Genomic DNA, 24,857 nt, shown 5'->3' with positions numbered 1-24,857 from the left:
TATGAAAATATACACTTAGATCACTTGTTAAGGATTGTGTTTTAAACGACTTCATTCTAGCCAGTTAGTTTCTGGGTAAATATAGTTAAAGGCGTTAGACAGCCCAATGGAGTTCCTTCCGTTGGAAAATTACAAACAAAGAGGCTTAAAGAGGAAGGATGATTACAATCAAAATGTACCATCAATATTAATTTCCGCGGCTTAACTCAAGGCGTCCATATTTAAATCGAACGGTTCAGTGTTCGTCACTTTTGCGACAACCTTGTTTACGTCACACACCCTTCATATTTTAGTATTTGTTTTTAGTATTTTTGAGTATTTTCTTATTTATATTTTTTTTTTAGGATTTATGCATCACCGTCTTCTCCAATGCACTCATGTAGGAAACGTGTATAAATGCATTTTAGATCCATGTCCTGGGCTATTTAATTGAAAACTAAGCTCTGATCACTATAATATTCCTAGAGAGAACACCGCTTCCTACCGCTGTAAGAGAAAATTGCGGCAAAACTTGTCAACAATCCACTTTGCATTGTCAGGTGTCTCTGTCGCTAAATACATATATAAGTAGGTATGTGTAGTTACCATGTAGTTACATTGTAAAAAATGTAGTCTTGATTGAACCGATTTCGACTAAACCTTATTTTATGAATAATAAAATCAAAATGAGGTCCAAAACCAGAAAATCTTTTAGAAAATTTATTAATTTTTAGTAGAAAATTATTTTACCAGCGCTGAGGGTGCTAGATAGTTAGTTATCCGTAGCTGAATACCAAAATCGAGTAATTTGAACACCCAATCACCACCTTATACGGCATCTGTAAATCACAAACGATAGACGATCAACACATTAGCATAACTGTATTGTTTTATCGTGTAGCAAATTACTAAAATGTTTCCCGGTGGGAATTCTAATGCCGATCTTGGCTACAACAAACGCAACCACAATCAGTTTATGGCCCAGCTGCCGCCGCCGCCCCCGTCTCACTTTCTTCCCGCGGCAGCCGTCGCGAATCCCTTGGTGTCCACAGGGCTACCTCTGACCATCGATTGGGCCCAGCTCGCCCAGCAATGGATACATATGCGGGACACTACTCCGGCTGGGGTCGCTATGCCCATGGCACCGCCGCCACCCATCATTGGCAATGTTTCTGGGTATCAGCAGCAGCTGCCGCAAATGCAGACGCTGCCCGTGCGACCGCTGGCGACCACCACGAAGATGACACGTTTTGAGGAGCACGGCGAGGCTGACATGGACATGGACGATGACAATGAGCGAGGACATGGCAGTGAAACGCCACCGCCCGCTCCTACTGTTACGCAATCGCAGTGGCTAGGACTCGGCGAAAGCAAAGCAACAGTAGCTGCCTCCAGCAATACGGGTGAGAGAAACTTGAGAGACTCAAAAATGACTTGTGTGCTAATTTGTATGTGTTCTACAGGCAAGCCGCCATGGAGTCTGTGGCCTAACAAGACGGTCAATGCCTCTTCCAATCGTACAGCGCATATTCCCTCGCTGCTGAAGCTCAACGTGAGCAATCCCAATGAGCCGCATCAACAGCTGCAGCAGGCACAGCAGCCGCCACAGCAAACACCACAAGCACATTCACATCAACATCAACATCAAAATCCACACCAACATGAGCTGCAGTCGCTGCCAGAGAGCAGCAGCGGCAGTGGCAGCATCAACAGCAGTGCCAGCAGTGAAATAGATGCAAACAAACGGAAAATGTTGCCGGCTTGGATAAGGTAAGGGCGGTCAGGAATAAGTAGTGTAAAATGAACGCAAAAATCACACCTCTCGTATGGTTACAGAGAGGGTCTGGAGAAAATGGAGCGCGAGAAGCAGCGACAGATGGAGCGACAGCATTCCAGTGGTGCGGATGCTGAGGTACTTCTCCAAGCTACAAGCAATGTTAAGCAAGTATCTAGCAAAACACTAACAACACCTGTTAATCCATTGAACATCGCGATTGTGGTAAGTAAAAGGCAAAGGCATGGCCTGGTTATTATCGACTATCATTACCCTCCACCCTCCACCACCGACCAACAAATGTGCGAAAAGTGCAACACATTTACATGCGCTACACTCAATTGGTTGCACACAAAAACGATACCGAACGATACTGAAAAAAACGAACTTAAAGACAGACAATTTGCAAGGCATTTAATGCTGGGAACACATGAAATTTAACATGAACTTGAACATTCAGGCCAGCGACAGCGAAGATTCCAATGCTGGGGAGGAGGAGCCGGAGGAGGAGACGGCATCAGTGGAACCGAAAATACTCGTAGGTAAAGATATATTGAATAAGGCTTGCTACAGAAGCAGCAGCGCCAGCGGCGATGATGAGCAGCAGGAGAATGAGAAGGAGTCAAAGTCAAAGTCACTGGAGGATGCGGAGACGGCAGACGGTGTGGCAACAGGGGCAACAGAAGCCGCTAGCAATGGTAAAAACTACGAAGAAAGACTCGCGGATCTGGTAGGCATTCACTATTTGAATCTATTTGATGTGTGTGCGCTCAGCCAGGCAATGAAATTGTAATCTATAATTATACGAATCCTATCACATGAAGAAGGAGCCTGCACTGCACTCTCTTTCCATGCACATATGTATGTATGTTCGTTTCATTCCCTGGCCAATGGCTGCGCATCCACCAACATTATATATACACATTAGTCCCGAATGAATCTATAAATACGAAATCTATAGATGCTTTTGGTGCGTCGCACATTAACCGAAATACTCCTGGAAACGACAAACGAAGAGATTGCAGCGATTGCAGCAGAAACATTAAAAGCGCATCGCGCTAAAGGTACATTATAGATAATTAAGAACAAATCTCTTGCTCCCCACTCTCCCCCTCCCCAAAAGCCCGATCTCTTTCAGCGTTCAACTGGCGTGTGTTTTGTTGGTGTGTGTAAGTATTTAGAACATAAGATGATGGAAGATCTTCCCGCAACGAACGATCCTTGCTCCATCTCGTTAATGAAATCCTTGTGAGATGACTCGGCGATCGCGTTCTTGATTTCATGGTTATTTTTTTTGTTGGTCAATTACTATATTATAAACACAAAACACAAACCAAACTGAATCCCTTGCTGAACAATTTATAATCGTATTATATAATATGCTACTACTATATATATATATGTATGTGTGTAAATCAAAAGCATCATCAGCCCAAGTGATTCGCAAAAGCGCCTTGTCCTCCATTACCGGCAATCTGGGTAAGTTTACAATATTCAATATAAATATCCCTATGTTTCGTTTTGCACTATTTTTATGTTTCGTTTAAAAGGTAGTCTGAGTTATGCTTAAAGACCCACCCCACAACCAACCACCCACCCTCTGTGCAGATCCCAACTTATAGTCTTTACAATTGGTCGACTTAAACCTAAATTCCCTTACCTTTTCCTTAACTTGTTGTCCAAATTCATGGGTTCTCTCTCTGTCTGTCTCTGAAAATGTTTCCCTTAACGAATTCGTCATAAAAATATTACCCATAAACTGTGCCCGCTTTGCATCGCGATTGTCTCTGGTAGCCACAATTAGCACTTGACTGATTTGAATTATAGGTTTAGCAGCCTATGGCGATTCTTCCAGCGAAAGCGATGAGGATGACGACGATGAAGAAGGCGCGCGCAATGCAGAAGCATCAAAGGATCCAGATAAAAGCGTACAGCTCAGCGCGGAGGAGTTGAAGGTTAGTTGGAACAAGTCCTTCCTATAAATCTGGCATTAATAACTCTTTTTTTTAATAGGCTCGCATACGACGCAGCAAACGTGCATTTGAGAGAGTCGTTGATGACATTGAGGATCGCGTGGCCAAGCAGGAGCAGCGCGATGAGCAGACACTTCAGAGACATCGCAAGCAGGAACGAGACCGTTCCGATGCTGACAAGGAAAGGCGACGTACCACCCATAGTAATCCCGAACCGCCTGGGGAGACAACAGCCAAACATCCCACCCACCATGATAAGCTGCTCCAGTTTAATGGTTAGCCACTAGAATATTGTGCGCTATGTATTGATTAACTCCTCCTCTTCATTGGCAGGCAAACGACCGAGTCGCAAGGAGCGCACCACTCGCTTCAGCGACAATAAGGATGGTAAAAGCTCAACGGCAAACTACGCCCAAATTGTTGCCAGTGCGCCTGTGAGCTCTAGCTCGGCTCTTGCAAAGTTGAAGCCTGTGCCCAATTTGGCCACCAATCTGCTGCAGATGCCGGAGGCAGTGGCCTGCATGCTGAGTGCTGCAGAGAAGGCCCTGAGCAAGGCCAACAAATCGTCAAGAAAGTCAAAGAGCAAGAGACATCGGTCTTCCACATCGTCTTCCTCAAGCAGCTCGAGCAGCAGTAGCTCCTCCCACGACAGCGATGACAGCCACAGCAACTCCGGCAGTTCCAAAACTTCCAGCAGTCGCGGCAAGAGCAGCAGAAGCCGCAGTCGCCGGACAACAAGCAGTCGCCGTGATCAACGCGATCAAGCTGGCGGCGGCAGCAGCAGTAGTCGGAGTAAATACGAGCGCCGTGACCACGAGAGGGAACGAGAGCGTCGTTCCCGACGCAATCGAACTCATTATATCGGTGACAGGCGCAACAGCAGCAGTAGCCATCATCAACATCAACGACGGCCACGGGACTCGAGCCACTCTGGCGATGATGATCGACGCTCCTCGCGTCACAGCAGCACTCGCAGCGGCCATGCCAGCAGCTATGATCATGGCAAGCACAGACATCGCTCTAGATCCCGCTCCAAGTCGCGCAGCACTCACCACGCCAACTCGTATTCCTCCTCTTCCGCGTCGCATCAGCGCAAGCGCCACTAAAGGCGTACAACAACTTGCAACTATTAATTGTTAAATGTAAATTTTCTCTATTTTCTTCTTCAGTTTTTAATGATTTTAGTTGTCAGTTTTTACTCAACCTAATAAAGAGATATTAATCAATGCTTCAAAATAGATTGTTGTAGGTGAGTTTGTGGGTAAATGAATAAATTAAATAAATAAAATATCTTAAAGTAAATCTCCAATTGTTTACTTAGCTATGCCGCTTGACTACCTTTGAAAATGGATCGCCGTAATCGACTTTGCCAATCTCGTAGTGGGACATATTATTGCGATGAATGGTTAGGCAGGCGCCGCTCTTGAAGGTCCACTCACAGACGCCACACTTGTAGATCAGCAGCGGCTTCTCTGGAGGCGAGTACTGTATCGTCTCCGTTGCCATCTGTGGCTGATTGAGGCCATCCACAGCATCTCTCTTGAGCCGCATTCGCTCAATATCCTCCGCGCGACGCTTGCTGACACGTGCATTCAAGTACGGATCTTCAGTGGTGGTGTCGCCAGAGCTCAGGTTTCCACTTGTGGCCATGTGACCTTTCTGATTCCGATGCACGTTCAGCAGGGAGCCCGAGACAAAGCTGTCCCCGCAAACATCACACTTGTACGGCCGCTCGCCTGTATGGCGGCGCATGTGGATCTTTAGGTCGTTGGATTGCACGAAGCTCTTGTCACACTTGTCGCAGGCATACGGACGCTGGCCCGTGTGCAGGCGCATGTGTCGGGACAGCTTGTTCTGGGATATGAATTTCTTGGAGCAGATTTTGCACTCGCTGGGCCTTTCGCCCGTGTGGTGTCGCATGTGCAAGCTGAGATCCTGGCTGCGCGGAAAGGCCTTCTCGCACTGGTCGCACTTGTACGGATACTCGCCCGTGTGCCGGCGTATGTGGATGGTCAGGCTGGAGGTGGGAAAACTAATTCCACAGTGCGGGCACTCACGACGCTTGGCGGTGCGCTTCCGCTGTGAGCTGCCAGTTGACTCAGCCTCATCTTTGGCCGCTTCCTCTGGATGGAATGCCTGCATGTGACGACGCAGTGTGTCCTGACGCTTCAAAATGCGTGGACAGTGCTTGCAGGTGAGCACGCCGCTTCCACTGCTCTCGTTTGCCAGCTCCTGGGCGGCCACGTCCGCTGTCTGAGTGTGGGCAACGGCAATGTGCCGAGCGAGCGAATCATTTTTGGCAAAGACACGCGGACAAATGGCACACTTGAAGATGAAATTCTGTGAGTGGGTTAGCCGACTGCCCAGCTGTGAGGAACGCAGCTTTGTCCCACCCGGAGGTTCCTGTTTATCCGCTTTCACATCGAAATTTTCTTCATCCACACTTTGTGTAACCTCCACGCCTTCTGCCTCAAATGGTATACCCGTCTCCAGTTCTTCTAGCTGCTCTGATCCATAGACTGACTCGACAATGGTTTCTGCTTGTGAAAATTGCACATCCACCACAGCTTCAGCGGTGTCCTCTGCATCCATCGTCACAGCCACCTCCTTAGTGTCACAGAGGACGGACAGAAACTCGTCCTGACTGCACACTCCCAGAATCTCCATCTGCATCTGCTCGGGATCCTTCATCAGAGTCGTAGTCGTAGTCGCTGTCGTTGGCTGCAGATACAAGTTCTGCAGCGTGTGCTGTGCATTCTCCACATCGAGGATGAACTCATAGGCAGCTATCAAGCGGTGTGTACACTTCTGGCACAAGCGGGTCGGCATGTCTGCTTCGTTCCAAGTGCACTAGAGAGGAAATTGTCTCAGTCATGGATTCTTCGAAACTAATAATTCATGTATCATGGGTTTACCTTCACTTTGGAGACGGTTTCCAGCAGTTGCCACAACTCAAAGTTCAGCTCATTGTACTGGATCTCGTCGTGTAGACGCAAGGCGTCCTCGTTTGTCTCCAGACAAACACGGCAGCTTAGATTGTTAATATTAAAAACTTGATTTTGCATTATACATCGAAAAAGTTGGAATTTTAAATATTTTTGTTTTGTTTTTCATTCGGTATATTTACGGTATATTTCTGTATAATTAACGGTCACACAGCATGCCATTCACAGCGAAACTGGGACACCCGCTTCCTAATTCAAACGAACGGCATTTTATTTTCCCACGTCGTGAATTTTTACCCAATTGAGTTTTGTATTTGTATTGTTTTAAATTGACCAAAACTGTTTGTTCGTAATTATTGATTGCGTGTGCAAACATGTCTCATCAGTCCAACAATGTGTTGCGTCCGAAAGAAAATGCCATGGTCAGAAAGCCGGAGGCAGCGGCCTCCGCACTTGGCATGCAGAAGAAAAATTTGTTGCTGACTAAAAAGGTGAGTCGGGAGACTGCCGTCAATTGTTAACTTAGTACTTACTGATCATTTTACAACATAGCCGACGAGCGAGAATATGGCACCAGGCAGCAAGCTCCTTCCGTCGGTATCGGCCAAAGCGGCTACGACAATTGCACATTCAGCAAATAAAGCGGGGCCAGGAATTCCCGCCCCAGCGGCAATGTCGAAATTTGCAAAGCCACTTGTGCCCACTGCCAATGCACTAAAGAAAACAACTTCAGAGTTTGTGGCGCCAGCTCCTGTAACAGAAACTAAGAAGACCAACGCTGGCGCAGTCGAGAAATCAGCCACTGAAGCTGCTGCACCGACTGCATCCACATCTTCAAACATCACTGACAAAGAGAAAGGCAAGACTGGTGAGTATCTGGTGGCATCTCCACTCTGGAAATTTACATTGATGCAATCCCAAACAGAAAGCCAGCCCCCGAAGCCAAAGAAAACTTGGGAGCTGAACAACTTTGACATTGGTCGTCTACTGGGACGCGGGAAGTTCGGAAATGTGTACCTGGCACGCGAGAAGGAATCCCAGTTCGTTGTCGCCTTGAAGGTGCTGTTCAAGCGTCAGATTGGCGAGTCTAATGTTGAGCATCAGGTGCGCCGGGAGATCGAAATCCAATCGCATCTGCGGCACCCACACATTCTTCGTTTATACGCCTACTTCCATGACGACGTGCGCATCTACTTGATCCTGGAGTATGCTCCACAGGGCACGCTCTTCAATGCGCTGCAGGCTCAGCCGTCAAAGCGCTTCGATGAACGCCAGTCGGCCACCTACATCAAGTCGCTCTGCTCGGCCCTGTTGTATCTGCACGAGCGTGACATAATCCATCGCGACATCAAGCCGGAGAATCTCCTGCTGGGCCACAAGGGTGTCCTGAAGATAGCCGATTTTGGGTGGTCAGTGCACGAGCCCAACTCGATGCGCATGACGTTGTGCGGAACTGTGGACTATCTGCCACCGGAAATGGTCCAGGGCAAGCCGCACACAAAGAACGTGGATCTGTGGAGCCTGGGTGTGCTCTGCTTTGAGCTGCTGGTGGGTCATGCTCCATTCTATTCGAAAAACTACGACGAGACCTACAAGAAGATCCTTAAGGTGGAGTACAAGCTGCCAGAGCACATTTCCAAGGCGGCTGCTCACTTGATTTCCAAGCTGTTGGTCCTCAATCCACAGCATCGTCTGCCCCTGGACCAGGTGTTGGTGCACCCATGGATTCTGGCGCACACAAAGTGAACGTTTTATCGTTTCTCTTTTATTTATTTTGATTTTGAGTTATTTCCTAGTTCATATTTGTGTTTGAGTTGCGCCGCGTAATATAATTATGGCATTTCAGATTTTCATCATTTAGCAAGCTACAAGCAGGGCTGGCTTTAGGTCTAAGACCGGCAGCAGTACTTAGGTATTCTCGTTGGGGCGCCCGCCCTGCCCTAAAGCCGGCCCTGGCTACACAAGAAAAATTAACATATATTCATTTAGTTTTAATATCATTTAAAGTAAAGTTTGTGAGTGTGTTCCGAATGCAAGGCGTGTCGGCGTGTTCTATTTATTCTCTATCGATGTTGAGTGGTTTGCAGCAGAGACAAAAATGCAGGCAACATTCCAAGTGGATGTCAAAAGTTTCTTATCACAGAAAACAAAGTACAAGATCTCCTATTGAATGCAAAGCCGAAGCGTAATTTAAACTGTGATGAAATTATGCTTGAGAATTTATATAGATAGGATAGGCTCATGCAATTATCTTAGCGACACATGCGAATGGCTTCTGCCATTTATCCATCTCTGGGTATTTTTCATTTGAAAAAAGCAATAATAATGATGAGACTAAACTTTACCTAACCCCTAAGTAAATCTATACCTTAGGCCGTGCTCACACTGGCAATATATTACTTATAATACATAATTCGTGTACTCGTGGATCCGATTTGTTCAATGGAAATTTGTTCAATGCTCTGTGCGAGCACGGCTTTAACTTAAAAAAAAGGTTGCCAATCCTTTGCACACATGCCGCATTAAATCTAATCTGACGCTTAATCTCTAATGGCTTCGCCTCCCTTCTTGCGCGCCACACTGGAGTAGTCATCCTCTGGAAAATTACAAAGACTTAGGACCATATTTCATAGAGTAAATAGAGCCAGTTGCCTTACCATCTTGATCCTCATCCATGGCATCCTCGAGATGTATGCCTTCGGCAAATTCTTTGCCTTGGTCGGCCGCTATCTCGTTGTTCAGATTGTCTGTGTCGAGCAAATGCTGAGGCTGCTTCACTGCCACATCGCCCACATCATCATCGTCGTCACCATCACCACCGCCGGCTGCTTCGGCTTTGACAGCATCATCGGCCGCTGGGCCAGGTCCTGGCGCTGGCAGCTCTCCGTCAAAGAGATTTTGTCCCGCTGCAGGCAAATTGAAGCTGGGCTCGTTCATGGCATCCTTGACTTCATGTGCGCCCGAGTCCTCAACGGGTTTAGGGGCCACGCCCAAATTCTTATTGGACTCGAGATCATTCACAACATTCGCATAGCGATTGTTGTTCTCATTTTTGGGCAGCTCTTCGGCCGCCGTGTCCAGGTCGACAGCATCGCCTTTGGCGTCTACTTTGTTGTCTTCAAAGTTGTCGGGTATGGGGGCCACATTCTCCGGGAGCTTGCGCTCTGGCTTGGCCGGTGGCAGTGCCAGGGGCGGCAGACCGCTGCTGCTGCTGCTAAGTCTGGGCGCAACTGAAGCATTCGGAGCATCGCCAGCACTCTTGACGGCAGCGCCCGCAGTGCTGCTCTTACGCGGAGCACTCAGCGGCGAGACGGGTCCACCGGCCAGCTGGGGCTCCTCTTGCTGCTGCCTTTCAGTAAGCGACTTCGGTACAATCTGAAAATTTTCGACAGACTTAAGTATCAGACTGTGATTGTTGCGCACGGCAAAGGGCAAGATTGGCAGCTGTTCCTCTTTCTGCTCCACCATCCGCTGTTGCGGCTGGATCTGCTCCTTCAGCCCGCCGCCACGAGTTGGATTGGTTGTATTGTTATTAGTATTATTAGTGGTTTGGTTTTGGTGTTGGTTAGTTGCTAGAAGATTTACCCCGCCGCCAATCCTGTAGACGCCTTCACTCACTTGCAATTGCGCGTTGAAGGATTTATCGTTGCGTGGCTTATCAATGCTGTGCGCCTGCTGCGACGGACTGGAGTGACGCGTTGTGAGTGTCATTTCCGCTGGCTTATTCAACTGCTGTTGAACGCCAGCTCGTGCTGGTGCCTCTGCGGGCTGCACCTTTGGTATGTAGTGGCAGTTGCTCTTGTATTCAGTCAGCGTCGCCTCCAGGGCATGTATCTTGTGCTCCGATTCGCGTTGTAGCTTATCATGCTTCTCCTAAAGCGTTAAAATATTGAGAGAAGTTAGAAGTTAGCTTTACTCTCCACTCACCTTCCATGCGGCCACTTCGTGCTCCTTAGAGGCCTTATCTTTGTGCACATCCGCCAGCAGTTTCTGCAGCTTCTGATCAAATGAATTCGTATCTTCGATGTGCTTCTTCTTGCTCTTGACACACTCTCCCTCCAGCTCGGAATATTTGAACTCCAGCAGCTTATACTTCTCCAGCTGGCCATCAAACTTCTCCTGCAGGGCACGCTCCGTCTCCTGTTGCTTTTGTATGGACTCTGCTAGCTGGTTCTCGTAATTCTCCTTTTCCGTGCGCAGCACACTCATTCTCTTCTCGGCCGTCAGTTTCTCAGCTGTTAAGGCTGCATATTATTATCAGTAAAGAGGCTCTGCCGAAAGCATTTATCTTACATTGCATCTGAACGTTGAGGCCCTCCTGAAAGGCTCGGCTTTCGTCCAATTGGTGTTGGGACATTTGGTAAATGACAATCATCATGATGAGCACCACGAACATGCTCATCAGAATGCAAATTCGGACGCGCCCGGAACGCGCAAAACGTGTCGTGCTCATTGTTCGCCAATTCTTTAGTTAAACAATTGCTATTTTCTATATTTTTTGTTGAGGAAAAGTGAAAAAGTGTTGCCAAATTCTTTTGTTGTGCTTCCGTACTAGTGCTGGAAAGCGTGATCTTCAGAGTTTTAGCGATGTGCTCACGGAATAACTAAAGACAGTAAGGAAAGAACTTATTATTCATGTGAATTCCAATTTTTCTGACTAACGTAAAACACATAGAGACAGAGCTAAAAAAATTAGATGGGTGGAATAGGGGATAGATGAAGGGCTCATACTTCACTGTAAATACCAAATAGGACCACACCCCCCCAGGGTAACTGTTTTCGGCATATAATATTTATTTTACATGGTATGATATTTTGAGGTCGAAATTGAGTTCAATGTATATTTTGAAAGTGAAAAAGTGTTGCCAAATTCTTTTGTTGTGCTTCCGTGCTAGTGCTGGGAAGCGTGATGTTCAGAGTTTTAGCGATGTGCTCACGGAATAACTCATTACAAATTCTTAAAATATAATGTCATAAGGTATTCAATCTAATAAAAAGGAGTGTTCATAATAAGACAAACTTATTTTTCAAACGGATTAAATTACTTTTTCATTGTTAAAAGCCTTTGCAAGCTAGTAATATCAAACAGAACATCAAAATCGAGGAATTTGATGTAAGACTAAAGAATTTTTTGAAAATGCTATGGTATATTTTGGTATATTTACGAGGCCCTGACGGTATATTTTATCGATAATTCGTTCTGCGTGTTTTGCACGCCGACGGCGCGAAGAAAACAATAAATACATTTAATTTAGTTTAATAGCCGTTAATTAATCGTTGTTCAGTAAAGGCTGCATTTAAGTGCACAGTAATCAAGTCAATTAACTATTCATCGAAGAAATAAGTGATAAGTGAGTTCCAAAACATGCGGGGTGGTATAAACAAACGCTACGCACAAATTAATTTAAACATTTAATAGCCTGCGAGGGCCACATATACAGTTGATTATGTATCAGAAGAGTGCGGCTGTAAATTCAATTTATTAAAGGTGTTCTCGAGGGTTTGATGAATACAGAAATTACGTAAAATCTCATACAAGTGCTTGTTGCTCCAGTTACCCCGATGATTAAACATTATCAAATGGAATTGGTTCAATGTACATACAATTTTACACCTGTTCAAAAATGTTACACGCAGGCAGGCAGGCAGGCTCTTAAGTAGTTCTCAAGCCCCTCCAAGCCTGTTCTGTCTATTCGCGCAATAATCAATAACTTTTTTTTGGACACGGCAACAACACAACACCTCTTTGAAGCCTTAATCTTGACAATTTTACCTTTTTATCATTCGCGTTTATAGCTGCTTGTGGTTACCTTGACTTGTGGAGCGTACTTAGGCCTTCTTCCACTTTTTCCCCTCTGCTGATTATCGGCAACTTCTTCTCTGATATCTTTATGCTTGAATTATTCTTGAAATGATAAAAAAGTTGCGCTTATCTTCTGCGCAATGCGGGTAAAAGAGCCGCTATTCCGGGCGGTGGTTCCAATACCTTTCAAAGATTTAAATGCCCCTTAAAATGTGTTTAATTTGTTCGTTTAACACTCGGGTGTAATATTATCATATTTATTCACGATGGCAAACAAATGGAAATGCTTGCTTGGTATGCTGCTAATCTTCTTCGCTCCCCGTGCATGTCAATAAACTTTGTACCCCCGCCTCACTCTCAGCCGTTCTTATCGGCTGACTCTAATAAATTGTCCTATCAGTTGGTTAACATAATTATATGATGTATTGTTTAATTGGAGTAAAGTGGTCAAGCAAAAGGAACCAAGTGTACAGAAATAATTGTATATGTGCGAATATTTTTTAAAATATAAACAAACCAGTTTGCACCACTTTGTATATCTATATCAGACATATTAATGTGCATATATGTATGCATGTATGTATGTATGTGTATTTATAAATTTTTTGTTTTGTTTTCAGCATGGCGACGATCCAGGTAGACAAAACACCGCTAGAACAGCCAAAGCACCAGCAATTCGCGTAAGTTATCAATAAAATTTTATTTAGATGCCTTGGTGGTGTAATCAGAAAAGCAAACAATATTTTTATAAAACGAATAAATAAGTTATTCATGCATACTACGTACATATGTATGTATGCTGCTTGCGGGTATGACACTTACTTAAAAGCAACCTGTGTGCAGGCGAAGTAGATTTATTTGAAAATCAATATTCATCTCCCTCTAACTTCTTTTTCCTTCTCAAATTTTACCGTAAGCTGTTGGATGCTATAAAATGTTATGTAGGTGTCATAGCTGTGAAAATACACTAGACAATTTTTCAGCAAATATGCCGCCATGCCAACCGCCTGAACCCATCGTCGCATCGCAACAAATTTATGGCAAAAGTGCATTCAAGGACAGGCGTATCTACTATGACATAATATGATTGCATATTATTTGCTATGGTTGTTTGTTCCTAGGCTCGGTCCTTCGAACAAATGCATTTCGCTTTTGTTGGCAGCGACCGAGCGCAGAATCCCAAAATAGACCAAAGCATCGACCGACTAGCTATAGATCTGAAAAGATATACATTTTGATATGTTGGCAGTGAACCAAATATTTGTTCGCATAATAAGTGGAAGCGACTCATTGCTTTGACCTCTCTGTTGTGTTACTTGTTAGATCAATTAGCTAAGATACCTTTAGAAACAGAAAAGTTTGCGGGGAACAAGATGTCTTGTTGGTGGTCAAGTTCAAGGCCCTGGTGCCTGTTGCACATACAAATGGGAATGCAAAAGTTAACGCAGTGCAAATAGTTGTCAATTAGCAAAAGTGAGTCGCAAGACAGACTACAAAATACTCTCTCTCTCTCTCTCTCTCTCTCTCTACAACTCCTTACAGACTGCTGCCCAAAATCATCAACGGTGGAATTGCTGGCGTCATTGGTGTGACATGTGTGTTTCCATTGGATTTGGTCAAGACGAGGCTGCAGAACCAGCAGGTCGGTCCAAATGGCGAACGCATGTACAAAAGCATGTGAGTACATCTGTTATCTATGCAATCCTAAAGAGTTAATCAAATTATATGTGTAATCCCCTCCAGGTTCGATTGCTTTCGCAAGACGTACGCCGCCGAGGGATACTTTGGCATGTATCGCGGCTCGGGTGTGAACATCCTCTTGATTACCCCTGAGAAGGCAATCAAACTGACTGCCAACGATTACTTCCGTCACAAGCTGACCACTAAGGATGGCAAGCTACCCATTAGCAGTCAGATGGTAGCCGGTGGTCTGGCCGGTGCATTCCAAATCGTTGTCACCACTCCCATGGAGCTGCTCAAGATTCAGATGCAGGACGCGGGTCGTGTGGCAGCGGCTGCCAAACTGGCTGGCAAGACGGTGGAGAAGGTGTCGGCCACCCAGCTGGCCTCACAGCTGGTTAAGGAGAAGGGTATCTTTGGCCTCTACAAGGGCATCGGTGCAACAGGTCTGCGAGATGTGACATTCTCGGTGATCTACTTCCCGCTGTTTGCCACGCTCAATGATCTCGGCCCCAGGCGCAAGGATGGCTCTGGCGAGGCTGTCTTCTGGTGAGAATTCAGATTGCTCAGCCCATTTGCTGTATCTCTTTTCACTGTATTATTATTTCCTTAAAGGTGCTCCTTCCTGGCTGGCTTGGCGGCTGGTTCTACAGCTGCTCTTGCTGTCAATCCTTTCGATGTGGTTAAGACACGCCTTCAGGCGATTAAGAAGGCCGATGGCGAGAAGGAGTTCAAAGGCATATCCGATTGCATCACGTGAGTGCTGAACCATTCCACTGGCTAATCACCTCTCATTGTCCGTTCCCTCTCCTTCTCTCGTAATGTTTAGCAAGACGCTGAAGCATGAGGGACCCACGGCCTTTTTCAAGGGTGGCCTGTGCCGTATGATTGTGATTGCTCCATTGTTTGGCATTGCCCAGACGGTTTACTATCTGGGCGTGGCCGAGGGGCTGTTGGGCGTGGAAAAGAAATAAAGGAGGACGACTTCCCTTTTCCGATAAAGCGGATCGATAAGACAACGCATTTTAAGTTTACTCTCTAAATGTTGAATGTGTATTTGTGTTTAAATGTTATTGTTAAAGCTGTCCAACAATGTAATTTTAAAGTCTCAAAAAGTTAGCCATCAGTCCAGTACGAACAGTTGTTAAAGTTATCCTTGATCCTAATCGTATACCCGTATACCGACAGAATATTCTATGTACGTATATCATAATACAGGCCTTTGGCAGTGAACCTATGCTCCTATGACAATAAGATAAAGTGGAATCAAAGCTATTATTATGTAAAATGTTTGTTTGCTAGTCCCTTTTTGTTTTAGTTTAATTTATAACTGTTGTGTTTTGCCTATCCCTTTCTCTTTCTCTCTCCATGTAACTCTCTATCCCTGAGCCATGCACATGTTAGCTATTAACCTTTCGCCTGTAATCGTATTAAAAATGCATTTTTCTTTTGCTGCTAGGCCAAAGTGTAACTTTTAGTAGCGTTAAAGAACATGACTATAGAGCAAAAACCATATACTATACTTTATAAAAACTGTCAGACATGAACAAACGAAATATATATCTATACATATGTATCAAATTTAGTTGTACTCTCGTCGTCTTACTGTTTAGTTGTTATTTCATGTTTTTCGGATTTTAGTTTTTGTTTAAGTAAAATTTCTAGTTTAAATGGCGGAACAAAAGAAACCGGCCTCGTTTAAGTGAGTTTTTGCCGATGGTGACCGGAGTGTAGGGGTACGAATGGTCCCTCGCTAATCATGCGTTGTCCTCTAGTGTACTTCCCAAGATCATTAATGGCGGTATCGCTGGCATCATTGGGGTGACCTGTGTGTTCCCCATGGATTTGGTCAAGACGCGCTTGCAGAATCAACAAATATTACCCAATGGCGAGAAGATGTACAGCAGCATGTGAGTGGGGCTAACATTTTACAATTAAATCAATGCTAAAATATGAACAAACCCTCAATTCAGCATTGATTGTTTTCGCAAGACCATCGCACAAGACGGATTCTTTGGCATGTACAGGGGATCCGCGGTCAACATCATATTGGTTACGCCTGAAAAGGCCATTAAGTTGGCGGCCAATGATTACTTTCGCTATCATTTGTCCACGCCTCAGGGTAAGCTGCCGTTGCATATGGCGGGCATAGCCGGTGGCTTGGCGGGGCTGTTTCAGATCGTTGTCACAACACCCATGGAGCTGCTCAAGATCCAGATGCAGGATGCGGGACGCATTGCTAGCGCAGATCGGTCCGCAGGAAGGGAGGTGCACAAATTGACAGCACTGAGCGTCGCCAAGCAGCTGGTCAAGGAGAATGGCATCTTTGGTCTGTACAAGGGTGTGAAGGCCACAGGGGTGCGGGATGTATTGTTTTCGGTAATCTACTTCCCCATGATGGCTACAATCAATGATGCGGGACCCCGCAAGACAGATAACTCCGGTGAAGCCGTCTTTTATTGGTCTCTGCTCGCCGGTCTGTCCGCTGGCATGACATCTGCGTTTCTGTGCACGCCCTTCGACGTAATCAAGACCCGTCTGCAGGCCATCAAGAAGATTGAAGGCGAGAAGGAGTTCGAAGGCTTCTTTGACTGTGTCAGCAAGACCATGAAGTATGAGGGTCCCACTGCCTTCTTCAAGGGCGGTTTGTGTCGCATCATGGTACTTGCCCCAATGTTTGGCATCGCCCAAATGGTGTACTTCACCGGCGTGGGTGAGCGTATTCTTGGTATGGAAAGGAAGAAGACTGTTTAGTGTCGTGTTGTCAGTGTGTGAATAAATTTTATGTGTATTTGTGTAATTTATAATCTAATTTTTAACGTTTACAATTGATAAGTAATTTTGATGAATCAGCCCTGGGCTCTCCAATGGCCCCAACCTCTCATATCACATTCGACTGTCCTCCTTCTGGTCTTCTTTCCTTAGATGACATCGGCTGGCCTGCTGTTGGGAGCTGCTGCCGCTGCATCGGCACTCAGATCCACATAGCGACTGCGCTGCCAGCGGGCCAGGGCCGCACGATACCAATCCACGAATATGGCCTGACGGTACATGATGATTCCCATTTGCATTATGATGAAGCCCATGATCGTGATCAGATTGAAGTATTCCCATTCCATGACAATGACAAATACAAAGATAAAATAGACTCGCAGACCGTCGGCCAGGAGTCGGTTTGCACTAGATGAGTACATCACAATGAACAGTCCAATAAAGTTGTAGACCGCACAGGACAGGGTAAATCCAATTAGGGCCAGGATTAAGGGTGCATTTCCCTCCAGTCCCGTCCACAGATCGCTCCAATCGTCAAAGACAGCACGCGAGCTCTCATTGAATGGCATCACGCTGGGCACAAAGTGCATACAGATGGCTAGTATCGCGGTAATGGCCATGCCAAAGATACCCTGCCAGCCAGTGGCCTGCAGCGGAGCCGCGTTCGAGATCTTAAGCTGCTTCTCCTCATAGACATACTGCAAGCCGTGCAGGATCTCGGCTATAATGATGAGCATATCGCCAGCCAAAATTGATTTGTGGTCCTTGTGCGGCAGCGTAAACCGATCGTAGTCCACGCGTTGCACATCCAAGGATATGATATCCAGGATGCCACACGCCATAGTGAAAATGGCCAACCAGTGGCGTGTGCCCAGCGTATTATTCAAGTACATGGTGCTGAAGATGCCCACAAAGATCAGGGCAGCGCCTGAGGGGAAGACACATTCAATGTAAACCAAGATAAGCAATGTCAGCAGCTGATAAACGAACCTCTTATCATCTGGAAGCTGGTGGCGTAAGTCAAGTACAAGCCGGTGAACAGCAATATGGAAGCCATGGCATCCAGCATTGTGGGCAGCAGCATGCTCAGGGGATGGAATTCTCCGCTAACTTGGGTCAGGATACTGTCCAACTCCGCCCCAGGCTGCAAAAAAGTCCAAGTTTAATATTTCCTTTTAATATTCTCTCGCTGCATGACTCTTACCCCACGACGATTGACCACCAAACGGCCCACCTTGAAGGCAATGAAACAAAGGAATTCACCCAGGAACATGAGCATCGTGAAGACCACAGGATGCTGGAAGCCATGTAGTTCGCCATCGCTACCAATAACCTGCTGCTGGTTAGCCCACCTGAAAGATTAACAAACATAAATATGTACATACAAACATACATACGTTGTTTCTACGCATTACTTATATTTAACGCCACTTACTTCACCACCAAAACATTAAAAGTGCCGCTGAGCACAAAGACTAGCGATAGGAATACACGATGATCCATTTTAAACCACAAAATCTGCAGCGTTTCTTTAATTTAATTAAATTTAAATTTTTATTATTGACGTTCTTTGTAGTGTGACCGCGGAAAAGTATACTGAAATATACCCTTTCCTTTTCAAAATATACTGCAAATATACAGTAAACCTTATATCATTTTCATCGACTTTGATCATCTGTTTAATATTACCAGTTGGTTATTACTCTTAGCATTAAAACTGTAATTTTACTAGAATCACCATTTAATTCTCCACAAGATTGTCTGATTTTCATGATTTATCTTTTTTGGATGTTGCTGGCCAACCAATTGTATGGTCACTTGTGTACTCAATTTGATGGAATTAATATTAATATTCCATTTTACCAGCTGCTTTAAAGCATTAGCAATGACTTTGTCTTAGACAGACAAGCTTTTAACCGTTTAATATGTTTTCTATGTATATACATACATATGTACTGTATACGATCTAGATACATTCTCCTTACCTATAATCCGTAAGATTCGGATTCCTTTGTTTTTGCGTTGATTTTAACCATAGACTTCCACAATTTCCTCAAATCGAGGATATCTTTCCCACAAGGGGTCCTAAATGTTGCATTTTTCTTCTTGAATTAAATTATATATATATACATATATAGTATATAATAATAGGAAAATATCAAACTATATATATATATATATATTATTGTTTTATAGAAAATTAAAAGTAAAAATATTTCAACAATTTATTTATGTAGTTTGATATTTTCCTTGAATTAGAGGAAAAGAATCACACAGTTACAGGAAAAACAAAAAGGCACAAATTTTAAGAAACTTTTGCTTGTAGTTTTATTAAAATCAAACTTAAAAAATATCACAGGATATGAAAAACCATTTAAATGAAAAATACATGAAGTGGTGTTAGTGCATCTGTTGTTCGCCGGTTTCTCCGTTTACGTTGCGGTCGTCGAATTCTGTGCGATTTTCCTGTGAAGTTGGGAAAAAGTCAGTAAAAAAAAAAACAACAGTTTTGTAAAATTTAAAACAAGACAAATAATTAACAACAAAAAGCGTGTCCTCGTGTCTCACCTGTATTTAAGTGTGATTTTCAAGTGTTGTGATTGTGTTTTTGTTCTATTTGTGTGCTGTGTTGAGGATGATCTTTAGTGTTCTTTAGAGCTCGTCCCTGGCGTACTCCGAGGATGGCAGCGCCACCTCTTCGACGGAACCCAGGTGTATGGTTCTATTTGGTCTGCTAAACTTTGGTATGTACTCAACCGAATCACTGTTGCTAACCACCGAGTTGTGTAGATGTTCCGTGGGGGCCGCGGGATCGGGACTAGTGAGTGTAATTTTGGAGCCTGTGGCCACCCTGTGGATTGTATTGTAGTGTTTTTGGTCTTTGCTGTGTTTCATTTGGTTTTAGGGTTAGTAAGCCGCTACGCGTTGGGTGTTTAGTTTTGAGGGAGGGGAACACAGTGCATAAGAAGGGGGGTACTTTCGTTTTGTACCTTATGTACAGCTATTTGGAAATGATTGCAGTTGAAGAAGAAGAAGTACAGAACTTAGGAGTGGAGTTCGTGGGTTGAAAGTTCTATTGACGCTGGCGGGCTCCACTGCGTGCTCCACGCAACTTTTGTGGGTTTCTATTGCAAGTTCAGATCATGACATCACAACTTTACAAAGGATTATCACATCCCGTTTTCTTACCTATCTCTGGCCTGCATGCTGGCCTCCACATCGAGGCTACGCGGCTGACGGAAGTCGCACTCCAGCGAGAAGGCCGAATCACCGGGTGTTATCAGCTCTGGGTCGTTCTGAATTACCACAATGTTCGTGTAGAGATCACCATCCTTCAGAGTCTGGCACTGGTCTAGTTGGAAGTTCATCTCCAGTGATCGGGCACCTTGGTTGGCTGTGGGCTTCATGAAGCACGGTGGGGTCTGCTTGTAGAAACTGCCACGAGTGTACATCACTCCCGTGAAGGGCTTTTCCGTCTCGAGCATGACATTCATGGAGTTGGCACCGCACTTCAGGTTGACCTTTTGTATGCCCTGATCGCTGCCCTCGATTTTAAAGGTGTCCGAAAGGTCTTGTTCCCAGATTTCTGCAATAAATTGAGGAAACTTACTTGTGTGATGCACAGGTAGACTTGTAGTTTCGATTTAAGATATGAACTCTATCCAATAAACTCTTTTTAGAGAACGCAGTTTTTTAGCCCTTTTTACCTAAAAATTTTGTATCTTTCAATACAGAATTTTCAAACCCTAAACTTTCCATTTTCGTTCTTTTCCCCATAACATAACGCTTAAATGCTTTCTTTCTAGATATAACCGTTACTTCTTCATAAGCCTAACATCTGGCGGCATTTACTCCAGCGAACCGCAACAAAGCGTTGAAGTTCACTCAACGCCTGCCTGGCCGGCATTGTCTGAGCTTCTTAGTTACTCTTCCCCAACCGGTTTCTGTTTATTTTGGTCTGGCTAGAACAGCCCGCAGAAGAACTTGGCAATGGCATTGAGAATTTCTCCACCCAACATGAATCAGTCAGTCAGTCCCTTCTTGCTGTGTGTGCGGTGTCGATAACCCTACCTTGTTTCTGCTGTTGATTTTGTTGTTGCTGCTTGTTATTATTATTATTGCCGGACACGTAGACAGCCAGCATTACGTTGCAGGCGAACAAAAGCACTATTCCATTCTGTATCCTCATCATATTGCACTTTAGTATTATTTAACAACAAATGTCCGTGTGGTAAAGTTAACGCGGCACCGTACACGTCTCAATGACTGGAAATTCAAACCGAAAGTACCGCTTCTTCTGCGACGGCGCAGCACATATAAGCGCAGCTGAAAAGCTTCGATAAGCTTCCAGCGCATAACACGGGAGAGAGCTTGAGAAAGCCGAGAGAGAGAGAGAGTAAGATGACTGAGAACCTGACCAACAGCTGAGCGTTGAGTACTGGCTAAACAAGATATGTACCTATGTGGCTGCAAACATTCGTGTCGTTGTGGGGGTATAATGGCCACAAAAATAAAAAAATGAGAGACCATAGGATCTTACTTTGACGAATTATATGTAAAGGTACATAAAACGTACTTAAGATTGGATGTAACCCTTTCCGGTTTTTTTTTTAACTCTTTCAAAGCAAACAAAGCTTTTTTAATACGTCATCTCGTTTGGCCAGTACTCATAAAAAAAGTGCTGTGCACATTTGAAAGGACGAACATTTATTGGATTGCGCCATGGTGCCAGATGGAAAAGTAAAATAAAATTATTAAAAGCGGCAGTTTAAGGAAAACAAAGTGCGGCATCGCTCCAGAGACATTTCCGCTTTTCGTGTGGCATGTGGATTGCATTTCTGCTGTGTGCATTCGCCTCGCATTTTTACCGCAGCACTTGCTGTTTTTTTTTGTGGCTCCTCGTTCATTATTCAAAATGTTATTAAACTTCCACGTTTTCCGCCTCGCTTCAGCTCGATTCGGTTCGACTTGGTGCGACTCGGTTCTCCTTCATGCAACCAGATAAATAATTTGAGTTGCCGTCTTGCCTTTCCATGTGTTTTCTGTTTTTATTTTTACTCGTATTTACATCTTTTGTTTTACGTTTACTGCGTTAATTAAAGCGTAATTAGTTGTTGATTTGGATTTTCGCCATGGAGAGCGAAAGGTGGAAGTGGATTTTCAATATTAGCCCAAAAAGTGCATACAAAGATATATTATTTCGGTGCACCGAAGATAATGTACCCTTTGACGCAGATTAAAAAAAAATAGTTCGTTTAAGCGAAATATTTGTGAGTTTTTTTTTAATTATTACAAAAAATCTCAGCAAAAGGAAAACAACCTTTAGTAGGGTATATGAATGCATTTCCCCAAAAGCTGGACATAATTGAGTTGTAATGATGCTCAACGAACGAAATGTTTGTGTGTTTTCGTCTCTCTTCTCGGGTTAAAACCTTACCTTTCCAAATAATTATTATCAGTCTTTCAAGTACCTACTCTTCGCTTATCATATATTGGTCTTGTGACTTTCCCTCTTAATACTCGCATAGTGGTTATCATTTATGGAAACTTACTTTTGTTGCTTCATTTATGTCAAGTTCAATTCTAGGGCAAACAAAATCATTGCTAAAGGTTATCTAGTGCTGTAAAGCCATCAGACTTTCTTCAATTCTTCGTTTTATTTTCTATACAATATTCCTCTGGAATTACTTGTTCTTTATCGCCGCCCAATAGCGCTCCAGTTCGATGCCTTCCCAATTGAAAGGTTTATTCAAAACACTGAAAATGAAAGGAGAAACATTAAGAAATTTACATAATGTCCGATCTGAGAGGATCAGGTAAACTTTGCGAGCATTTAAAGTGGGGAAAAGTTGCACATAATCATAATTCCCGTGGAGCACGTAACGGGCAAAATAGAGAAATATAATGATGAAGAGAGAGAGAGAGAGAGAGAGAGAGAGAAGAGCAACAAGTTCAATAGGCACTGGGAAATGGATGGCAAACTGTTGGGGCAGGGGAAGTGTTTTTTTTCCCGGTGCCTACTGCACCGATGGCCAAGATTGACAATGATCATGCACATACGGATGTACATATGTGTGTCTGTATGTGTGGACGCCATACACTGCAGTCTGGGACGGGTATGGCCTGGTCAACCGCTTGGAAGTGGTGGAAATGATGTAATGCTAACATTGTATCCGAGTTGCACAATTTTTAGCTCTGTCTTTGTCTTGTTTTTGGCCAACTTCCGAGTCGAACACTCACTTTTTGGTTAGATAAAGCAACACTTCCTGCTCCTTGTCGGTGAGACGCTGTTCGCAAGCCGCCAGATTAATCTGGAGCAACTGCCGCGTCTGCATGCCAGTGAGGAAGGTGGCGACTTCCCCCAGTTTCATGGAGTAATAGAGGGCCAGTTTTCCCAGCTCCACACCGCGCTCTATGCATGTCTCGGATGCCCTGCGACACAGAGCCTTTTGTTCATCGGTGGCCGGATGCCACGGCGGAGCACCAGCATTGGTGAGCAGGCCCAGGCCATGGGCAGCAGCTGAAATGACTCCCAAATTCTGCGACTTGAAGAAATCCAAGTATTCGATAAGCGTGTCATCGGTTAGAGTGTACCTGCAATATGTCAGCACCGTCTGCAAGTAGTTCATAAAAGTTTAGTAAGTCAATGATGATTCCTCTAGACTACGTACATCGAGTCTTCCTGGTGCTCGGGATAAAAATTCCTTGAGCACGGAAATCGGATAAGCAGAGACACCAATATACTTGGCCTTTCCCTCCTTGACCAGCGCCTCCAAAGTGGGTAGTGTTTCGCTGAGAACAATATCCAAATTCTCGGCAAATTCAATATCGTGGATCTGGATGATATCCACATATTTCAGACCCAAAAGCTTCAGGCTCTTATCCACACTCTCGCGAGTCTTCTTGGCACTGAAGTCGAACATGTTCTCATGGTCGAGCTCATAGCGAGCCACTTTTGTGGCTATATAATAGGAGTCCCGGGGGACATCCTTCAAGGCCTGGCCGAGCACCTCCTCCGACCGTCCCTGTCCATACCATGGAGCAGTGTCAATATAATTGATGCCCGATTTCAAGGCCTCATGCACTGTTTGGATGGCCTCTTCAAGTTCAAAGCTATGTCAGAAAGAGAAGTCGTATTTAATTTAAGAGTCCCCTTAAGAGACTTTTTACATCTCTTACCCATAGTTGGCACACAATACACCGCCACCAAATGAAATCTTCGATACTTCTAGAGCTGTCTTTCCGAGCTTGCGGTATTCCATGCGTCGCACCTTCTCTTCATCGTGGAAACCCTTCACAAAGGTAGCCGGCAATGTTCCAGACATTTTGATGAGCGTCCAATCTATGTCACACTCTGATGAAATTCTTACCCCAGTCAAAGGAATACTGGCAAGAGTTTTGCCATATATTTAGTTTATATTTGCCAGACCTGATAAAGAGAGCAGAGCTGAAGTGCACTTAATCAAACAAATACACATATTATTGTGCTCTGATATCAGCGAGTGTTTGTGCACAGGAGCGGACTCAAATTTGATACGAAAGATCATCGTAAGGGAGAGAGACAGAGCAGAAGTCTTATTAACTGTTGATTGCGCTCCTGTGCTGTGCTGAGAGAGCGTCGGTGTAAAAGCTGCAAAAGAGAAAGACTACAAAGGGAGAAGAATTGACAAAAGTTCTACTCTCCCAAGATATATTTGCATATGCATGTATAAAGGTGAGGCGTGTCTAGTGAGTGCTCTCGAACATGGGCTTGTGCATGTTTTCTGTATTTTAATAAAAAATAGACGTTAGGTAAAAGTGTTTTTTTCTTTTACATCTCGTACATATTGCAGATGAATACATATTCCTATACATCTGAAGCTGCTAATCAACTCCTCCCTTGTAGAAGTGGTTGAATATTTTCCTATTCATGGTGTGGTATTCCAGCATCT

The 24,857-nt window shown here is 44.5% G+C and overlaps 9 protein-coding genes across 14 annotated transcripts; 4 read left to right on the top strand and 5 right to left on the bottom strand.

The window, feature by feature from the left end:
• Nucleotides 1–852: 852 nt before the first annotated feature.
• LOC117586746 (arginine/serine-rich protein PNISR) lies at nucleotides 853–4,962 on the top strand. Its single transcript, XM_034277049.1, has 9 exons — nucleotides 853–1,382; nucleotides 1,443–1,749; nucleotides 1,816–1,978; nucleotides 2,214–2,483; nucleotides 2,715–2,817; nucleotides 3,176–3,232; nucleotides 3,581–3,708; nucleotides 3,767–4,001; nucleotides 4,060–4,962. The coding sequence occupies exons 1-9, from the start codon at nucleotides 893–895 to the stop codon at nucleotides 4,830–4,832; spliced, it is 2,526 nt and encodes an 841-aa protein (XP_034132940.1). The 5' UTR covers nucleotides 853–892; the 3' UTR covers nucleotides 4,833–4,962.
• Nucleotides 4,856–6,836, bottom strand: LOC117586749 (zinc finger protein 670). The gene is made up of 2 exons (XM_034277055.1): nucleotides 6,642–6,836; nucleotides 4,856–6,576 (listed from the first exon to the last, which is right to left on the bottom strand). Exons 1-2 carry the CDS (start codon nucleotides 6,789–6,791, stop codon nucleotides 5,044–5,046), a joined length of 1,683 nt encoding a protein of 560 aa, XP_034132946.1. The 5' UTR covers nucleotides 6,792–6,836; the 3' UTR covers nucleotides 4,856–5,043.
• Nucleotides 6,837–6,914: 78 nt separating this feature from the next.
• LOC117586748 (serine/threonine-protein kinase Aurora-2) lies at nucleotides 6,915–8,516 on the top strand. The gene is made up of 3 exons (XM_034277054.1): nucleotides 6,915–7,162; nucleotides 7,224–7,539; nucleotides 7,597–8,516. Exons 1-3 carry the CDS (start codon nucleotides 7,046–7,048, stop codon nucleotides 8,415–8,417), a joined length of 1,254 nt encoding a protein of 417 aa, XP_034132945.1. The 5' UTR covers nucleotides 6,915–7,045; the 3' UTR covers nucleotides 8,418–8,516.
• A 131-nt stretch (nucleotides 8,517–8,647) lies between these two features.
• Nucleotides 8,648–11,220, bottom strand: LOC117586747. 4 transcript variants are annotated; one of them, XM_034277052.1, is made up of 5 exons: nucleotides 10,965–11,218; nucleotides 10,599–10,915; nucleotides 10,257–10,544; nucleotides 9,329–10,046; nucleotides 8,648–9,267 (listed from the first exon to the last, which is right to left on the bottom strand). In XM_034277052.1, exons 1-5 carry the CDS (start codon nucleotides 11,122–11,124, stop codon nucleotides 9,212–9,214), a joined length of 1,539 nt encoding a protein of 512 aa, XP_034132943.1. In that variant the 5' UTR covers nucleotides 11,125–11,218; the 3' UTR covers nucleotides 8,648–9,211. The 4 variants fall into 4 exon arrangements, with proteins under 4 accessions (XP_034132943.1, XP_034132944.1, XP_034132941.1 ...); XM_034277053.1 differs by having other exon boundaries at nucleotides 10,290–10,544; nucleotides 10,965–11,124; XM_034277050.1 differs by having other exon boundaries at nucleotides 9,329–10,544; nucleotides 10,965–11,220.
• A 649-nt stretch (nucleotides 11,221–11,869) lies between these two features.
• Nucleotides 11,870–15,739, top strand: LOC117586054 (mitochondrial glutamate carrier 1-like). Its single transcript, XM_034275897.1, has 6 exons — nucleotides 11,870–12,022; nucleotides 13,095–13,154; nucleotides 14,017–14,151; nucleotides 14,218–14,703; nucleotides 14,770–14,910; nucleotides 14,984–15,739. The coding sequence occupies exons 2-6, from the start codon at nucleotides 13,096–13,098 to the stop codon at nucleotides 15,126–15,128; spliced, it is 966 nt and encodes a 321-aa protein (XP_034131788.1). The 5' UTR covers nucleotides 11,870–12,022; nucleotide 13,095; the 3' UTR covers nucleotides 15,129–15,739.
• LOC117586055 (mitochondrial glutamate carrier 1) lies at nucleotides 15,712–16,954 on the top strand. The gene is made up of 3 exons (XM_034275899.1): nucleotides 15,712–15,856; nucleotides 15,930–16,064; nucleotides 16,128–16,954. The coding sequence occupies exons 1-3, from the start codon at nucleotides 15,825–15,827 to the stop codon at nucleotides 16,906–16,908; spliced, it is 948 nt and encodes a 315-aa protein (XP_034131790.1). The 5' UTR covers nucleotides 15,712–15,824; the 3' UTR covers nucleotides 16,909–16,954.
• LOC117586053 (solute carrier family 35 member F6) lies at nucleotides 16,911–18,511 on the bottom strand. Its single transcript, XM_034275896.1, has 4 exons — nucleotides 18,362–18,511; nucleotides 18,131–18,278; nucleotides 17,917–18,070; nucleotides 16,911–17,854 (listed from the first exon to the last, which is right to left on the bottom strand). The coding sequence occupies exons 1-4, from the start codon at nucleotides 18,427–18,429 to the stop codon at nucleotides 17,076–17,078; spliced, it is 1,149 nt and encodes a 382-aa protein (XP_034131787.1). The 5' UTR covers nucleotides 18,430–18,511; the 3' UTR covers nucleotides 16,911–17,075.
• Nucleotides 18,512–19,540: 1,029 nt separating this feature from the next.
• Nucleotides 19,541–21,223, bottom strand: LOC117585988. Of its 3 annotated transcripts, none has more exons than XM_034275808.1 (3): nucleotides 20,998–21,222; nucleotides 20,116–20,512; nucleotides 19,541–19,789 (listed from the first exon to the last, which is right to left on the bottom strand). In XM_034275808.1, the coding sequence occupies exons 1-3, from the start codon at nucleotides 21,116–21,118 to the stop codon at nucleotides 19,579–19,581; spliced, it is 729 nt and encodes a 242-aa protein (XP_034131699.1). In that variant the 5' UTR covers nucleotides 21,119–21,222; the 3' UTR covers nucleotides 19,541–19,578. The 3 variants fall into 3 exon arrangements, with proteins under 3 accessions (XP_034131699.1, XP_034131700.1, XP_034131701.1); XM_034275809.1 differs by having other exon boundaries at nucleotides 19,541–19,777; XM_034275810.1 differs by lacking the exon at nucleotides 19,541–19,789 and adding an exon at nucleotides 19,796–20,051 and having other exon boundaries at nucleotides 20,998–21,223.
• Nucleotides 21,224–22,537: 1,314 nt separating this feature from the next.
• Nucleotides 22,538–24,315, bottom strand: LOC117586638 (L-galactose dehydrogenase). Its single transcript, XM_034276868.1, has 4 exons — nucleotides 24,106–24,315; nucleotides 23,598–24,039; nucleotides 23,167–23,540; nucleotides 22,538–22,683 (listed from the first exon to the last, which is right to left on the bottom strand). The coding sequence occupies exons 1-4, from the start codon at nucleotides 24,249–24,251 to the stop codon at nucleotides 22,611–22,613; spliced, it is 1,035 nt and encodes a 344-aa protein (XP_034132759.1). The 5' UTR covers nucleotides 24,252–24,315; the 3' UTR covers nucleotides 22,538–22,610.
• Nucleotides 24,316–24,857: the final 542 nt, after the last annotated feature.

This window comes from Drosophila guanche, unplaced genomic scaffold, assembly GCF_900245975.1.
Source record: "Drosophila guanche unplaced genomic scaffold, DGUA_6, whole genome shotgun sequence".
NCBI lineage: Eukaryota > Metazoa > Arthropoda > Insecta > Diptera > Drosophilidae > Drosophila > Drosophila guanche.
Note: the sequence above shows the minus strand (reverse complement) of the source record. Positions and strands in the feature narration are given on the sequence as shown.

Excerpts from the sequence above, each read along its gene's own strand:
- LOC117586053 (XM_034275896.1), bottom strand. The coding sequence starts at position 18,429 with ATGGATCATCGTGTATTCCTATCGCTAGTCTTTGTGCTCAGCGGCACT. Across the intron at positions 18,071-18,130 it reads TGGTGGTCAATCGTCGTGGG|CCTGGGGCGGAGTTGGACAG; the intron begins GTAAGAGTCATG and ends ACTTTTTTGCAG. Across the intron at positions 17,855-17,916 it reads CAGCTTCCAGATGATAAGAG|GCGCTGCCCTGATCTTTGTG; the intron begins GTTCGTTTATCA and ends TCTTCCCCTCAG.
- LOC117586746 (XM_034277049.1), top strand. The coding sequence starts at position 893 with ATGTTTCCCGGTGGGAATTCTAATGCCGATCTTGGCTACAACAAACGC. Across the intron at positions 1,979-2,213 it reads CATTGAACATCGCGATTGTG|GCCAGCGACAGCGAAGATTC; the intron begins GTAAGTAAAAGG and ends TTGAACATTCAG. Across the intron at positions 2,818-3,175 it reads AAAAGCGCATCGCGCTAAAG|CATCATCAGCCCAAGTGATT; the intron begins GTACATTATAGA and ends GTAAATCAAAAG.
- LOC117586747 (XM_034277050.1), bottom strand. The coding sequence starts at position 11,124 with ATGAGCACGACACGTTTTGCGCGTTCCGGGCGCGTCCGAATTTGCATT. Across the intron at positions 10,545-10,598 it reads ACGAAGTGGCCGCATGGAAG|GAGAAGCATGATAAGCTACA; the intron begins GTGAGTGGAGAG and ends TTAACGCTTTAG. Across the intron at positions 9,268-9,328 it reads CATGGATGAGGATCAAGATG|AGGATGACTACTCCAGTGTG; the intron begins GTAAGGCAACTG and ends GTAATTTTCCAG.
- LOC117585988 (XM_034275808.1), bottom strand. The coding sequence starts at position 21,118 with ATGATGAGGATACAGAATGGAATAGTGCTTTTGTTCGCCTGCAACGTA. Across the intron at positions 20,513-20,997 it reads AAATCAACAGCAGAAACAAG|AAATCTGGGAACAAGACCTT; the intron begins GTAGGGTTATCG and ends AATTTATTGCAG. Across the intron at positions 19,790-20,115 it reads AGCATGCAGGCCAGAGATAG|TACAATCCACAGGGTGGCCA; the intron begins GTAAGAAAACGG and ends AAAACACTACAA.
- LOC117586748 (XM_034277054.1), top strand. The coding sequence starts at position 7,046 with ATGTCTCATCAGTCCAACAATGTGTTGCGTCCGAAAGAAAATGCCATG. Across the intron at positions 7,163-7,223 it reads ATTTGTTGCTGACTAAAAAG|CCGACGAGCGAGAATATGGC; the intron begins GTGAGTCGGGAG and ends TTTACAACATAG. Across the intron at positions 7,540-7,596 it reads CAAAGAGAAAGGCAAGACTG|AAAGCCAGCCCCCGAAGCCA; the intron begins GTGAGTATCTGG and ends AATCCCAAACAG.
- LOC117586638 (XM_034276868.1), bottom strand. The coding sequence starts at position 24,251 with ATGTCTGGAACATTGCCGGCTACCTTTGTGAAGGGTTTCCACGATGAA. Across the intron at positions 24,040-24,105 it reads GTATTGTGTGCCAACTATGG|CTTTGAACTTGAAGAGGCCA; the intron begins GTAAGAGATGTA and ends TTTCTGACATAG. Across the intron at positions 22,684-23,166 it reads TTGCTTTATCTAACCAAAAA|TGTTTTGAATAAACCTTTCA; the intron begins GTGAGTGTTCGA and ends TTTCATTTTCAG.
- LOC117586054 (XM_034275897.1), top strand. The coding sequence starts at position 13,096 with ATGGCGACGATCCAGGTAGACAAAACACCGCTAGAACAGCCAAAGCAC. Across the intron at positions 13,155-14,016 it reads CCAAAGCACCAGCAATTCGC|ACTGCTGCCCAAAATCATCA; the intron begins GTAAGTTATCAA and ends AACTCCTTACAG. Across the intron at positions 14,704-14,769 it reads TCTGGCGAGGCTGTCTTCTG|GTGCTCCTTCCTGGCTGGCT; the intron begins GTGAGAATTCAG and ends ATTTCCTTAAAG.
- LOC117586749 (XM_034277055.1), bottom strand. The coding sequence starts at position 6,791 with ATGCAAAATCAAGTTTTTAATATTAACAATCTAAGCTGCCGTGTTTGT. Across the intron at positions 6,577-6,641 it reads AAACCGTCTCCAAAGTGAAG|TGCACTTGGAACGAAGCAGA; the intron begins GTAAACCCATGA and ends TTTCCTCTCTAG.
- LOC117586055 (XM_034275899.1), top strand. The coding sequence starts at position 15,825 with ATGGCGGAACAAAAGAAACCGGCCTCGTTTAA. Across the intron at positions 15,857-15,929 it reads AAGAAACCGGCCTCGTTTAA|TGTACTTCCCAAGATCATTA; the intron begins GTGAGTTTTTGC and ends GTTGTCCTCTAG. Across the intron at positions 16,065-16,127 it reads GAGAAGATGTACAGCAGCAT|CATTGATTGTTTTCGCAAGA; the intron begins GTGAGTGGGGCT and ends CCCTCAATTCAG.